This window comes from Equus quagga, chromosome 1 (genome assembly GCF_021613505.1).
Source record: "Equus quagga isolate Etosha38 chromosome 1, UCLA_HA_Equagga_1.0, whole genome shotgun sequence".
In the NCBI taxonomy this organism is placed as follows: Eukaryota; Metazoa; Chordata; class Mammalia; order Perissodactyla; family Equidae; genus Equus; species Equus quagga.
In genome coordinates this window covers 69,556,516-69,573,479 of record NC_060267.1, presented here as the reverse complement: position 1 = coordinate 69,573,479, position 16,964 = coordinate 69,556,516, and the positions used below count along the sequence as shown (strand labels likewise).

The 16,964-nt window shown below is 38.2% G+C and overlaps 1 protein-coding gene across 6 annotated transcripts in view; it reads right to left on the bottom strand.

Moving 5' to 3' along the window:
- FKTN (fukutin) overlaps positions 1-16,964 on the bottom strand; it is a 70,280-nt gene that overhangs the window by 18,879 nt on the left and 34,437 nt on the right. For all 6 annotated transcript variants that reach the window (XM_046676786.1, XM_046676815.1, XM_046676823.1 and 3 more), the window contains 3 exons: positions 12,073-12,350; positions 9,404-9,536; positions 2,939-3,068 (listed from right to left, as the gene is read on the bottom strand). In XM_046676786.1, the coding sequence (XP_046532742.1) occupies positions 2,939-3,068; positions 9,404-9,536; positions 12,073-12,350 (541 nt within the window). The remainder of the gene's footprint in view (positions 1-2,938; positions 3,069-9,403; positions 9,537-12,072; positions 12,351-16,964) is intronic.

Here is a 16,964-nt window from a genome sequence, read left to right as displayed (position 1 = left end):
ATCCTGAGAAAAAAGAACAAAGCTGGAAGTATCACAATCCCTGACTTCAAAATGTACTACAAAGCCATCGTGATCAAAACAGCATGGTACTGGTACAAAAACAGGCACACAAATCAATGGAACAGAACTGAAAGCCAAGAAATAAAACCATACCTTTATGGACAGCTAATCTTCAACAAAAGTGCCAAGAACATACAATGGAGAAAAGAGTCTCTTCAATAAATGGTGTTGGGAAAACTGGACAGCCATATGCAAAAGAATGAAGGTAGACCACTATCTCACGCCATACACAAAAATAAACTCAAAATGGATCAAAGACTTGAAGATACATCCTGAAACTATAAAACTCATGGAAGATAATATTGATAGTACACTTTTTGACATCAAACTAAAAAGAATCTTTTCAAATACCATGTCTTCTCAGACAAGGGAAACAAAAGAAAAAATAAACAAGTGGGAGTTCATCAGACTAAAGAGCTTCTGCAAGGCAAAAGAAACTAGAATCAGAACAAAGAGACAACCCACCAATTGGGAGAAAATATTTACAAATTATATATCTGACAAGGTGTTAATCTCCATAATATACAAGGACCTCACACAACTGAACAATAAAAAAACAAACAACCTGATCAAAAAATGGGCAGAGGATATGAACAGACATTTTTCCAAAGATATACAGATGGCTAATAAACACATGAAAAGATGTTCAACATCACTAATCATCGGGGAAATGCAAATCAAAACTATACTAAGATATCACCTTACGCCTGTTAAAATGGGTATAATCACTAAGACTAAAAATAACAAATGTTGGAGAGGGTGTGGAGAGAAGGGAACCCTCATACACTGCTGGCGGGAATGCAAACTGGTGCAGCCACTATGGAAAACAGTATGGAGATTCCTCAAAAAACTAGAAATAGAAATATCATACAACCCAGCTATCCCACTACTGGGTATCAACCCAAACAATTTAAAATCAACAATCCAAAGTAGCATATGGACCCCTATGTTCATTGCAGCACTATTCACAATAGCCAATATATGGAAGCAACCCAAGTGTCCATCGACTGATGATTGGATAAAGAAGATATGGTATATATACACAATGGACTACTACCCAGCCATAAAAAAAGACAAATTCATCCCATTTGCAACAACATGGAAGGACCTGGAGGGAATTATGCTAAGAGAAATAAGCCAGTCTGAGAAAGACAAACACCAAATGATTTCACTCATATGTGGAATATAAACAAATACATGGACAAAGAAAACAGTTCAGTGGTTACCAGGGGAAGGGGGTGGGGGGTGGGCACAGGGGGTGAAGGGGAGCACTAATGTGGTGACAGACAAGAAATAATGTACAACTGAAATCTCACATTGATGTAAACTATTAGGAACTCAATAAAGAACAAAACAAAAGAAAAAGAAAGAAAACAAAAGAGCAGTATCAGCCTCAATTTTCAGCACGCTCTCAAAATATATTTCTAGGTATTTACTATGTATCTACTTCTCAATTAGGTGCTATAGTATTTTCTAAAGAAGAAAATTTATACTTTAATATTACTAAGGGCTCCTGGGTCTCCCCTATTATCCTTCTAATCCTTCCATTCAGATTATTCAAAAAGTAAATAAAAATCTACGATTATCTTTATAGGCATTGCTATTGGGCATACTGCTTGGAATTCTAAACTTTAATTCCATTTTAACATAGATCTTTAGAAGCCTAGGATGAGGTCTCACCTTTAGTTTGAGAAAAATCTGTAATTCACATCTAACAAAAAATAATAAACTATTAAAAAAGGAAGGCTCCTTAAATATCATCTAGTCTTTACTCCCTCATTTTATAAATGCCCTTAAAGCAAGACAACCCATGGGGCTAAAAACTCAAAACAAACCATGACTATTAAGAAGCATTCCAGATGATAGTCTATAAAACAATCTTGCTTCAAAAAGTTAACCCTTAAAGTATATATCACATAAATGTGTAAGACGTACTCTTTTTTTGGCTTATTCTAGCTGTAAGCTCCTAGACAGGAAGAACCATATGAATTTTCCACAAAGCCTCATAGGTAGGATAACCACATATCCCAGTTTATGCCTGTTGTACCAACATAATTATTAATGGCACTCCCTTTCACACTCAAAAATCCCTTGAATTGGACAATAAATTATATGGTAACTCTATAAAAGCAGGAGCAGAATTAATTTTTGTACAAATACAGTTATAATCAAGAAAGAACAATTACAGTTACAACCAAGTACAGTTATAAACAAGAAGGAATAAAAACAACAAAACTTAAGATTCTAAATAATTCTAAAATCCAAAGAAGTTTGATCTAATGTATAGTGAAAAGAGATCCAGAAATCTTTCACAGAGTCTAATAGCAACCTGTCTCTGGGCTCTGGAAAGTCCACGCTTCCCCACCTCAGAATGAACAGAATGTGGGAAGGCAGTGACGCCCCAGCAGTGACACGATCAATGACCTGGAAAAGGCTGATGGAAGACCTTACCACGCCCCCTTCCACCTTCCTCTCAGCAGAAACTTCTGGTGCAATGCAAGTTGTGTGTGTGGTGTGTAAGTAAAGAAACAGAATAGAAGTTCTGTTTTGAAGGCAATAACAATCTTTGGAGAGAAATAATAAAATGCTAATGTTAAGATTACCTGAGAATCAAATATAGTCTACATGTTCTGATATAAGTTTTATATACACAAATTATAATTTTTGGTAAACACAAACATGGCCTTCCGACCTTTGTGTTTCTGGAATTAATTTCTTTAAAGAAATCAATAAATCCTTGCTCCATGCACTGTGTTTATTCTGTCTATAAATATGACACTTTGAGTATCACCGATATTTTGTCATCTCAAGCAGTCATCCCTAAAGCCAAAGAGCATGAAATGACAAAAGAACAAATGAAAAGCACCAAGAGTTTTACCTAGACAAGTTCCACTGCTCAGCCAGAACCGCACTCCCAATTTCTTCAATGTTCTGGCTGCTAGTTGCAACAATTCCTTTGCACTCTTCCGAAAGGCCACAGCTTCCACGGTGTTATCATCAAGGTACTGCTGCAGATATAATAAGCAGTCAGCTATTACAGCCATTTCTAAACTGCTAGAAATATCTAAATTAAATCTGAAAATTAATCCCATATTAAATATTTTTCTATCATAAAAATCAAGTTTCAGAGTTCCTTGTTAGTCACATATTTATTTTCTAAAATAAGACTATAAGAGTAGATTCTAGGAGAGACAAGTTAACGGAGAAGGAATATAACCAGCATTCCCAAAGAACGAGACTTACGCCTTTATCAACTCCCTCCCGCCACCACAGTTTAGCAGATTGGGCAGTTAGGGGAAAAGAGGCCCAACTATGAGAGCTACAAGCATATCTGAAGCAAAATGCATTCAACGACATTTTCATCACTCGCTGACACAATTGGTCTTTAAAGACTGTATATTATAGTAGAAAGGGCCCGGGGTTTTGAATCAGATTATCCATGTTCGTATCTAGCCGCACTTCTTTCTAGCTGTGCCGCTGGGCCTTTCACCTCGGAAGAATATAAGCTCCATGAGGATTTTTGTTGATCACTGTACCTCCAGTGCCTAGAGCAGTGCCTGGAGATCTGCTGAATGAATGAGAGAATGAAAGAACAAACTTCTCTGAGACATAATTTCCTCATCAGTAATTAAAGGATAACAACATGTTTGCTGTGAAGATTTAATGAAATAATGGATGACAGAAAAATGTCTCACAAATTGTGAAGTTCTATACAAATAACAGTCATTTACGTAGTCTTCCTGCTTTGTGCTTTTCTTCATTTGTAGGGTGTTCTGGAACTGAGGAAAGCACTATAAACTCTTCAGTGATGCTTCACTACCCATGGGACAAAATACCAAACTTCCTGGCATGGCAGACAAGGACAGTTGCATTCTGGTCCCTGACTACCGGTCCAGCCTCATCCCCACGCTCTTCATACTTCATATTACAGCAATAACTTGTAACTCCCCAAATACACCATGACTTTTCAAACCTCTGTGCCATTTTATACATGCTGTTTCCTTTGTCTGAAATGTCCTTGACTAACAAAATCTTTCAAGTCTCAGTTCCACCTTCTGAGAAACATTCTCGGATTTTCCCAGGAAGACATATGCCATTTATTCTCCCAGTGCTCCTCTTCAGTTCAACATTTAGAGGGTATAGAATTATGTTAGGTACTAGATATAGACAAAGACAAATTAAATAATCTGTTCAATGAGCTTATAATAGTTACCACTTGTATACACTTTTACGGTAATTCTTATCACGTTTAATTTTAATTGTTGATTTTATTTAGATTTCCCCACTAGACTGTAAAGATGGTTCCTTGAAGGCAGGTACTGAATCTCGCCGTCACTCTATGTATAAATATTGAATGGTGCCTGGCACATAGTCTGTGAGCAACACATATTGATAAATGAAAAAATGAATAAATGATTGACTAAGCCCTTCCTGTGCCTACAATATCCTAAGATATCCTGTCATTTTCTTTACAATACAGCAGGAAGAAATACAGTTCCTAGAAGGACTATGGGATCTTAAGCAAAAGGTCCCATGAAGATGAAGAAAGTGGGGTTACTGAAGATAAACAGCCTTCTCCAGAATATAGAAATTATATGGGATCCCTTCAAAATGAAAACATCCTCAGAACGAGAACTACTCTTCGAACACAGGACTGGAAGGAGAGATGCATGTTCGTATCCTTGTTGTAGTGGGAAAAGCCTGGAGCTAGCTGACCCAGGATTCAGTCCACACTCAGACAATTACGACGGTGTAACTAACACCGTGAAACCTCAGTTTTCTTATCAGTTAAAAGCAAATACTTGCCTTATTTCACAGATTGACTGAAAAGATCAAATTTAATAACAGATACAAAAACTCTGTGCTCGACAAAAACATCACTCTGATAGTTACATCCTACTGAGGCTGCATGCTGCATGGACATACTCCCACCTTTGACACACCTTTCCTAACATGACACTCCCAGAAATTCCACTTCTTAGAACTGACCCTCATATGTATTAAAGCAGACATATGTATAAACCTGTATACCTTATATATCTGTTATGGACTTTAAAAATCACAGTATATATACTTTTTTTTTTCATTTAAAAATGTCTTATATAAATCTTGGGATTACCATGCCTCTAGAAAAAGACAAAATCCTAATTTAAATATACATTTGATCTTTCCTTTTCAGGCAACCTTTCCCCAAACCTTCCTCCAAAACATAGATTAAAGATAATAAGGTGACAGGGGCCAGCCTGGTGGTGTACAGTTAAGTTCACATGTTCCACTCCAGTGGCCTGGGATTCACAGGTTAGGATCCCAGGCGCAGACATGCACACTGCTTAACAAGCCATGCTGTGGCAGGTGTCCCACGTATAAAAGGGAGGAAGATGGGCACAGATGTTAGCTCAGGGCTAATCTTCCTCAGCAAAAAGAGGAAGATTGGTGGCAGATGTTAGCTCAGGGCCAATCTTCCTCAGCAAAAAGAGGAGGATTGGCGATGGATGTTAGCTCAGGGCTGATCTTCCTCAATAAATAAATAAATAAATAAGGTGACACAAAGTACCCACTCATCTTATAGATAAGGAAACTTAAGGCTCAGAAATTTGCCCAAAGTCTCAGAGCAAATTGGTAGAAGAAGGAGAATAAGAATATAGCATTCTAGATATTCCTAGGTCAGGTGTCCAGATATTTCCAGATTCCCCCCCTGGGTTTTTACCAGAATTCGACAGACTAAAGCTCATTAATTATTTTTTGATGGTTACTGCTAAGACAAAATCAGGTTCAGGAAAATGTATATTATCCTAGTTTTAAACTTCTTAGTAAATTGAGAAAATAATTAAAAGTAAATAAAGTCAGTCAGGACAGCACTTCCTCTTCTCTTCCCCCTCTCTTCCTGAAATATTCCAAACTAGACCCATTAGGTAAGGCAGAGCAAGCACAGCAGCGGCCTGGTATGGGTATCAGAGCCCGAGCAAGGGATGAGGGCATCCCCACGGAGGGGGTGTCCAGTGTGGGGAGTCAGGCCCTGAGGAGGGTGAGAAGTGTATCTATATATGAGGACAGCCCAGTGGGGGAGAGCAATACCCAAGTAGGGTGAGGACAGCATCCACATGGGAGAGGGGGCAGCAGAAATGATGGAATATTGAACAAATAAATAAAACACTAAGGATAATAGGAGTCAGGTTTCTCACTGTTTGAGAAGGGAATTATAAATATGGAAATGAGCCCTATCCTGTTTAATTGAAACATAAATTAATTAAACTAGAGACAGTAACATGAATTTATGGATCTTTATAGATATAAAAATAAATACACACACGTACACACTTTACTCCTGTCAGTGAGAGGGCCTGTGTTCAGCAAAACCCAAATGGCAATGAGCACATGTGGCATCTAGATCGTGGCTTCTAAAAGGAACCAGAACTCAGAGAAATGGCTAGTTCAAGGGTTGTGGCTGGGAAATTATAAGATGAACCCAGAACATCATGTGCCAAAAGCAAGACAGTGCTCAAAGAATGATGGAGACGTCAAAAAGACGCAGACGCTGTCGTAAAGGGGTTCTCACTGGCCAAATATGGAACAATCTGAGGATCAAAATAAATAATGAAAATAATGGACTATAACCCATTCAATAAAACAGGAAACCATGAGTGCATACTGATATAAATAAATAAATGGAAAGTTCGATGAGAATACTGACAATATATGTATAGTTTTAAAGTATCATCATGCCAAATATCTACTAATTACACAGGGAAAAAACAGAAACTTCACCAGGGTGAAGCTGGTAGACAGCATTTTAATCAAGTGACTGTGAATGTCAGCAGTAATGGGACAAATCAAAACCACGAAGCACCTGACAGGACGTAATGAGAAGAGCGCAGCATCACGTCTGTGTTATTCCTACTAAAAGTGTATAAACGAACTGAGATGAGGAAAAACCCGAGAAACCCCAAATGAGGGGCAACTTATAAAAACTGTGGCCTGTGATCTTCAAAAGTATCAGTCATGAAAGTCAAAAAAGGACTGTGAAACTGTTCCAGACTGAAGGAGACTAAAGGGACAGGAAAATTAAAACATTAAATACAGCATGTGATTCTGAAGCGCATCCTTTTATTATAAAGGTCATTATGGGGGCATTTAGCAAAGCTTGAATGGGCATTAAGTGGTAATAATCCATGTGTTAATTTCCTGATTTTCATAGTAAGACATGAAGGAGAATATTCTTGTTTTTAGGAAATCCTAATTATTTGAGGTCGTGGGGCACATGGTCAACAACTTCCAAATGGTTCAGGAAAAAAAATTATTTGTATTGTATTTGTAGCTTTTTTGAAAGTTTGAGAATGTTTCCAAAAAAAAAATTAGTATTAAAAGAGGAAAGTTCAAGAGGCTGCTTTATGAGATCTATTAGATTAGTTCCTACTTGTTTTACACCAGGCGTTGTACTTAAGACAGTTTGGCGCCATCAAGTGGTCAAAGTTGTGTATGTTCATCCTAATTTGAAAACTGACCCCCCTGGTAATTTTAATCATGGTTCTAACCTAAGAAATGATGAAGAAGGAAACATGAAAGAGGATAAGGATAACAAAAGGTTATCAATCCCATCTGGAACTCTCTATCAGTAATACCAATACATTAGCAGAAGAGAAAAAACAAATTAGGGATCACAGGTGCATCTTGCTGCAAGTGAAGGGCACATTTAAATAACATGATGGCGAATGAATACAGGTTCCACCTGCTCCTGTTATGAATATAAACCTCCAGATAGCAGTACAGTCTTGCCACGTGAGGGTACTCTAAACACCAAAACTATGAGGTCATGGAAAGCTGATAGGCCCTCTGAGCATCTATCACCCATATTCCTGACTCAACTGCTGATTGAGTGTTGGCCCTTAAAATTTCAAAAGCAAGAATGAAATATGGAACTAAAAAATACGGCACTACCCTGATTATTTCTCAATTTTCTCAAACATTTTACGTCTTACACTGCCTTCCCGCAAAGATCATCAAAATGGGTCTGGGCAAAGGCTTGCTAGGTAATGGAGTAGCTCTAGTAAGTGTCCTAAAAAAGTCATTTGACTCAGATGAGCACCTTATTCTCCATGAATTTTTCCATAATTATAGGATCTTTTCTTTGTGCTAGATATCGGGGCTACAGTGGTGAATAAAATCCAGTGCCTACCATCAAGAAGTTCACATAATCCACTAGGGGGACAAGGCAGACGTTCACAACTCATTGTGATAACTGCTATGACAGAGGCGGCAGCCAGGACAAACTCCCTTAAGGCAGGAAGAGGGAGCGGTCAGGTTCAAGCAACAGCGCGCACCTCTTCTGCTTCCTGTTACTCTGTGGTGGGGATATGATGGGCAGCACCTGCCCACTAGGGCAGGCCCGTCCACACTTGCGGTTGTCCGGCTCACATCTACGAAGCTGACTGAGTATGTTTCACAGCTCCACAATTACACGTTTAAGGGAATAGGGCTAGGAAGGCCCACTTGGGTTGTCAGGCCTAGGTCCTGGGTGCCAGCACAGCCTACCAGAAAAACCTTGCATTTGCTCTTGGCCAGTGATGGTAGAGCTGGTCCTTCATTTTCCCATTCCGCTCCTGTCCTTGTATACACAGCTTTCTTGGAAGGGAACCCCAGAAAATAAAGGGCAAGTGGAAGGATTAGGGTACCAAAACCCCACTGTAAATTTGACTGCTTTCACTGTATCTCTGTGTCATGTCATCTCTTAGAGCTGAACTTTCATGCCCTTCAAACCACCCTTATATCCCCAGGGTCAGCAGAGTTCCTGGGAAACAAGCTTTCAATAAATGTTTATTGAATTGAAAGCTAGAGCAGCAGAATAAAGTAAAGTTCAAAAGTACTTGGTCTTTGTATAGCATTTACCTTCAAAAACCTTCATAAACACACAAAAAATTCACATTCAGTGCCAATCCTCTGAGAAAAACTCTATTTTCCATGAAATCTTTTCTAAATGCAGACAGTCCATCTTCTACAGCGGCTTCATCCTGCTTGGATTGCTTCAAGAGCAGAATACACCATCTTCTATAAAGTTTATGGGCTCTCCTAACTGAAAGCAGAGGCAAGTGCTAAAGCTATCAGAGTCTATCCAAATAAAACAAGGTCTCCAGAAATACCAAACCATTCAACTAGGCAAGAAATAGTCTCTTAAGGTTAATATTTAACCTACTTTTTAAAAATTAAAACAAGCTAGAAGAAAATATATGAATCGAAACAGATATTTTCTTACCTATTTTTCATAAGTTCCTGCATTTCTCCCCCAGAAATATTAAAAATAAACACATTTCCTTTAATTTACAAAGCACAATATGTGGTTATATCTAACCTGAAAGAATGCTCGAGCTTCTTTATACCTGCACTCAATAAACCTAGAGTGTGGTACTTCTTCGAGAAAGTGCACTGGATCTTTTGGAATGAGAAGGTCTAGTCCATCAACAGTAACCTGTTGTAGCTCTGGCCTGAAAACAAAAGTTAAGATTTATTACAAGGACTTAACCCAGAATACGGGCAGCCTCTTTAAAATATACAACATAAGCAAAACAGCTAAACGTCAAGCATATTTTCTTCAATTACCTCAGATGTTTATTAGCCCAGGTCTCTAATTAACCTGGGTCTTCAATAAGACCTGAAAATTTGACATCAAACAGCTATTGAGTTTAAGTATTTTGGTTAACGTATTTTAAAACATTTTTGCACTGACTTGTATATACCTTGGCATTTAAAGCAAGGAAAGTTGTGACAGAACTTTAAACTATTAATATACTTTCAGAAGAATAAATGTTCTTAACACTTAAGACATGAGTAAATTACAACAGCCTGAGAGAACGTCTCATTAGTAAGCAAAATGCAAATCTGGGAATTAGTCTTATTCATCTGGGATCCCATATTCTACAAATATTCTTTGAGTGTTTCCTATTCCTCTTTATATAAAATTATGTAACGTAGAAATGGATTTTTTATCTAGGAACTGGAACACATATATGTAATAAGCATTTATTGACTGACCAATTTGAACTTTATTGAATTAGTAAACTTTGAAATAAATTTTCGAGGCTTTAAAAAACCAAAAAGTAATATCTTCCTAAATAAGCTTATTTGAAATATAGAATGAGAAAAAATAGACATACAAGTGGTAAGAGAATAGTGACAAGATTTTGACTAGGGGGCTGACCCCTTGGCCGAGTGGTTAAGTTCACGTGCTCCGCTTCAGTGGTCCAGGGTTTCACCAGTTCAGATTCTGGGCGCGGACACGGCACCGCTAATCAAGCCATGCTGAAGCAGTGTACCACATATCAGAGCCAGAAGGACCCAGATCTAGAATATACATGTATGTTCTAAGCATGTACTGGGGGGCTTTGGGGAGAAGACAAAAAAGATCAGCAACAGATGTTAAGCTCAGGTGCCAATCTTTACAAAAAAAAAGATTTTGACTAAAATCATTAATAAAAGGAGCCAATATTAATAATAAAGGTTTTTTTTCACTTTTACTTTTTTTTGGTGATTACATTTCTAAAATTTTTGGGTTGGATCAGAAAAGGTTTGACTTCATATACACACAAAAAATGTAGAAGTCTCCAGTTTTGAATACCCTTTTCAGTTGTTTCTCAAATATGCGATTTTAAGTATTAATAGGAAGGCAAGAATAAACATACTCTTACACTTCTCAAGTGTACCAAATGAGAAATGTCTCCCTGGAAGTTGCCAATAAAGAGTTTTCAATATGAAAATTCTTATAAATATGGTAAACTTTAAGGCAAAAGAGAAATGTTTACTGCTACCTTCACGTCAGATTCTAGTATTCAAAGCACACTGTAACATCACCATTAGTGACTTGAAAAGGAGAAAACGTGCCACTCTCGGTCAGAAACTTGGTACTCAATGTCTAACTTCAAGAGTATCTTTTTTATCCTGCAACTGTTAATATCATAAACTATAGCTCATCAAATTTTACATCAGTCCCTGCAAACAACTGTTTCTCATATGAAACCTTTTTATCGTTAAGTGACAGCTAAAGATATATTTTTGCACATAGTTTTTAAAAAATATACGGGAAAGCACATAAAACATAAAGGCACAAAATAATGAATTATGAAGCCAAACATCCATGTATCCACCACAGAAACGGAATTTCTTCAGTTTCCCTTCAGGTCTCTATGTCCTACCAGATCACACTCCATCCATCGCCCTAGAGAGGAATCCTCTTTTGTCTTTTCTGGTGTCTCTTCCTTATTCTTTTTTTTTTTTTCAATATTTGTATTATATTATTATTACATATATTTATCTTTTTTACTTTTTACCCTCAGTTTTACTGAGCTATACTTGACATATAACATTGTATTCGTTTAAGGCATACAAGATAATGATTTGATATATGTATATATCATGAAATGATTACCACAATAAGCTTAGTTAACATCCATCACCTCACAAAGTTACACATTTTTTTTCTTGTGATGAGAACTTTTAAAAACTATTCTCTTAGCAACTTTCAAATATACAATATAGTATTATTAACTATAGTCACCACGCTGTACATTACATCCCTAGAATTTATTGATCTTAATACTGGAAGTTTGTACCTTTTGACCACTTTTACTATGCAAGTATACATCCATGAACATACTTTATCCTGTGTTTGAACTTTTTATAAATCATAAGATTTGTCTGCTTTTATGCCTTGCTTCTGTCACTCACCAAGGTAGGATTCATGTACGTTGTTGCACAGGGTACTAGCTCATTCATTTCCTAGCTCTACAGGACTTCACTGTTAGGAATATACAACGTTTTGTTTGGGGTCATTAGAACATTTCTATGAACATTCTTATATATATTTCCTGGTGTACAAGTGCATGAGTTTCTTCCTGTTGAGTATTTACCTTTCAAAACTGATTATTGTGAATTATATATTAGATTTCATTACTAATGTAAAAAAGAGCAAGAATTCATGAGCGGACAATATAGGTTTCACATTTCCCCTTTACACCCCAAACTTACCTGTCGAAAGCTCCAGGGTAACGACCAAACTGTAACTTTCGAAAAGGAACAAATTTCCTGTCGATGTGTCCTTTGAGTCGCAGGTGGCCGTGCCAGAGGTAGTTGCCACTCCTCTCATGAAAGACCACCAAGTGGATGGCATGAGCGGCCAATTTGCAGATGTAGTGCAGGGGGATTTCAGTTCCAGAAAGCGAGTCTATCCCATCTAGCCGGGGATCCTTGCTCTCGATCTTTAGGCACTGAAATCCCATATTTTCAGCTATCCGAAACCAGCCTTCCTAAAACCAAAGACACATCACGCTTGAATGTTTGAGACCAAATACTAGTAGCAAAACTAAAGTGATTCTTACACTGAATTAAGCCATACAGATTTTTATGCTAATCTGCTCTTTGCCTGAAGATTTAAAAATGAGGGTGGGGAGGGGAAGGTGTTGGTGGGAGAATAAAGGAAAGAACCAAAAAGAGAAACTACAGAGAATGGAAGACACGCTCAAAGACTCTCATCATGAAAATTAATACAAATTTCTTCCTTGGAATGAGAATGCTCATTTTATTGTTCTCTGGTTGGTATCTATAAAGTAAATGTTAATACAAGAATAGTACTTAAAATTAAACTTGTGATTTTCAATTTAACTTCCTAATAACCTTTATCTTCAACAGTGCTTCAAAAAAGTAGTGCTTTAATCTCATAGTTTATATTCCAACACCTTAAACTGCTACTGTAATAGAAGCCATCATAATGCAAATTATTAGAAAACAGACTGAGCAGGGACAGTGTTAAGACGGCAGCATAGGTGGATTCTTAACTGACCTCCTCCCACAGACACAACAAATTTACAACTACTCTTGGAACAACTGCCCCAGAGAGAGAACTGAAAACTGGATAAAAAGAACCCCCACAACAAAAGACAGTCCTGACTGAGGTAGAAGAGGCAGAAATTCCTTTCTGGAGGGTAAAAAAGCCACCTTTGCGAGCCATGGCACTTAACAGCTAGCCAGGAGTGATCTTAAGGTACGAAGGCTTCTCTGGAGGAGTGGGGGACCTGTGCAGGTGAGCATGACTGCTATAAGCAGCTTTTGGACCCAGCACAACTAAGACAAGTGTCATAATATCTGGCTTTGCTGGCTACTAACTACAATGGGAAATACCCCCCAAAAAGCTGTTGGATATAAGGGGGGTAAGCCCGCTCTTAAAGGGCCCACAATTCACCCATTTCGGAAAGCAAACTAAAATCACCAGAAAGAAAGGTACACAGATAGGCTCTGGGTGCATCTAAGTGAGAGGTGAGATCTCTTCAGGGACTGAGACATTGGTAGCAGCCATTACTGTGACCTAGTACAGGCATTCTGACACAGATGCTGGCAGATGCCATTGGAGTTCTCCCCCTGGCCTGTTAGCCCAGGATATGCATCACCCCTAGAGCACCAATCGAATCCAGCTCAGCCAGGGCGGGCAGCCTGCCCTAAAGACTGGCCCCACCCAACAGCAAGCCCTCAGGCAACTTGTGGGCCCACGCAGGCAGAGTGTAGAGAACCTCTGCAGCCAGGTGAGTGGCTCCGCTTCTGAGGGGCAGGACACGCTTGAAGAGTGGGTGGAGTGTGTGGGGCATTGGTGGAGTGTTTGGGGCCTCTGTAGTGGGGTGACTGTATTTACTTCAGTGGGTCAGGGAACATGCATGGGGCAGGACTGTGTTGACCAGGTATGTGGCCCTGTGGGCAGTGGGGCTTGGCAGCTGCAACAAACTTCTGCAACGCAAACAGTCACATAGGGGATTGGCCTCACCTTCCAAAGCCTGAAACAACTGAGTGTTCCCATGCCTGGGGCCAGCCCCACTCAACTGTGATCCTGAGAGAGGTGACAAGAGCCTTGCAGGCTGGAGACCTATAGCAGTTGTAAGCCCCTGAGCCTAGCAACCAGCCACACTGGGGGCCTACTCACTTAACTTAAAAACTGCAACAGGAATGTGATATTAGACCTTGCAGCCAACTGTGCTGGGGCTCCCCAAACCCAATAAAGTGACTGAAAGGTCCAGAGCAGGCACATGCAGCTGAGCATTACAACCAGCTGGCCAGGGGGACAGCCTAAACTCCCTGCAGCAACAGCAACCCTGCCACAGCAGGAGGACACATGTAACTCACACAGGGGACACTCCTGGAACATTTGGAACTGCTGATGAGGGGGAAGCACACTGCTGGGGCTCATAAGGCATCTCTTACATAAGGCCACCTCTCCAAGATCAGAAGATGTAGATGACTCACCTAACACATAGATATAAGCACAGGGAAAGAGGCAAATGAGGAGACAGAGGAACACATTGCAAGTGAGGGAACAGGACAAAATCTCAGAAAAAGAACTAAATAAAACAAAAATAAACAATCTACCCAACAAAGAGTTCAAACAAAAAGTCACAAGGATGATCACTGAATCTGAGAGAAGAATGGATGAACTCAGAACTTCAACAAAGAATTGGAAAATATAAAAAATAACCAATCAGAAATGAAGAATACAATACTGGAAATGAAAAATTCACTAGAGGGACTCAATAGCAGAGTAGATGATACAGAAGAACAGATCAGTGAGCTGGATAAAAGATTAGAGGAAATCACCCAAGCTGAACAGATACAAGAAACAAGAATTAGAACAAATGAGAACAGTCTAAGGGACCTCTGGGACAAGATCAAGTGTACTAACATCCATATTATAAGTGTCCCAGAAGGAGAAGAGAGAGATAAACGGGCAGAGAATCTATTTGAAGAAATAACAGCTGAAAACTTTCCTAACCTAAGGAAGAAAACAGACATCCAGGTACAGGAAGCACAGAGGGCACCAAACAAGATAAACCCAAAGAGGCCCACACCAAGAAACATTATAATTAAAAGATCAAGAATTAAAGATAGAGAATCCTAAAAGCTGCAAGAGAAAGGCAACAAGTTACACACAAAGGAAACCCCATAAGGTTATCAGCTGACTTCTCAGTAGAAACTTTACAGGCTAGAAGGGAGTGGCACAATATGTTTAAAGTGCTGAAAGGAAAAAACCTACAGGCAAGAATACTCTACCTGGCAAAGTTATCTTTCAGAATGGAAGGAGAGATAAAGAGTTTCCTAGACAAGCAAAAACTAAAGGAGTTGATCACCAAGAAACCAGTCTTACAAGAAATGGTAAGGGGACTTATTTATGTGGGAAAGAGAAGACCACAAATAGGAATAAGAAAATCATTTAGAAAAAAAAAGCAACAATATAACTGGTAATGGCAAATATACAATAAAGGTAACAGATTAACCACCTATAAAGATAATATGAAGGTCAAAAGACAAAAGTATAAAATTATCTATTTCCATGATAAGAGGGTAACTGATACACAGACACAAAAAAAGAGGTTAGATATGATATCAAAAACATAAAATGTGGGAGGAGGGGAGTAAAAGAGTAGAGCTTTTAGCAAGAGGTCAAACTAAAGAGACCATCAACATAACACAGATTGCTATATATGTAGGTTATCATATATGAACCTCATGGTAATCACAAATCAGAAACCTAAAATATACAAAAAATTAAAAGGAAGGAACCCAAACACAATACTAAAGAAAGCCATCAAATCACAAGGGAAGAGAGCAAGAGAATAAGAAAGTAACATAGAAGAACTACTAAAACATCCAGGAAAAAAAGTAACAAAATGGCAATAAGCACATACTTATCAATAGCTACTTTCAATGTCAACAGACTAAATCTTCCAATCAAAAGGCATAGGGTGGCTGACTGGATTAAAAAACAAGACCTATGTAAATGCCGCATACAAGAGACATACTTCAGACCTAAAAACATTCACAAACTGAAAGTGAAGGGATGGAAAAAGATACTCCACTCAAATGGCAAAGAAAAGAAAGCTGAGGTAGCAATACTTATATCAGACAAAATAGACTTTAAAACAAAAACTGTAACAAGAGACAAAGAAGGGCACTACATAATGATAAAGGGAAAAATCCAACAAGAGGATATAACACTTGTAAATATCTATGCACCCAACACAGCATCACCTAAATATATAAAGCAACTATTAACAGACATAAAAGGAGGAATAGATAGTAACACAATAATAGTAGGGGACTTTAACACTCCACTTACACCAATGGATAGATCATCCAAACAGATCTAAAAGGAAACACTGGCCTTAAATGACATATAAGACCAGATGGACTTAGTAGATATATACAGAATATTCCATCCAAAACCCACAGAATACACATTCTTTTCAAGTGCACATGGAACATTCTCCAGGACAGATCACATATTAGGCCACAAAACAAGTCTCAATAAATTTAAGAAGACTGAAATAATACCAAGCATCTTTTCTGACCACAACAGTATGAAACTAGAAATCAACTACAGGAAGAAAATTAGAAAAGCCACAAAAATGTGGAGATTAAACAAAATGCTACTGAGCAACAACTGGGTCAATGAAGAAATCAAAGGAGAAATCAAAAAATATCTGGAGACAAATGAAAAGGAAAATATAACATGCCAATATTTATGGGATACAGCAAAAGCGGTTCTAAGATGGAAGTTTACAGCAATACGGGCTTACCTCAACAAACAAGAAAAACCTCAAATAAGCAATCTAAGAGAGCACCTAAAGGAACTGGAAAAAGAAGAACAAAGCCCAAAATCAGTAGAAGGAACTAATAAAAGAGCAGAAATAAATGAAAATGAGACTAAAATAAAATAGAAAAAAATCAATGAAACCAAGAGCTGGTTCTTTGAAAAGATAAACAAAATTGACAAACTTTTAGCTAATCTCACCATGAAAAAAACAGAGAAGGCTCAAATAAATAAAATCAGAAATGAAAAAGGAGGAATTATAATGGACATCTCAGAAATACACAAGATTGTA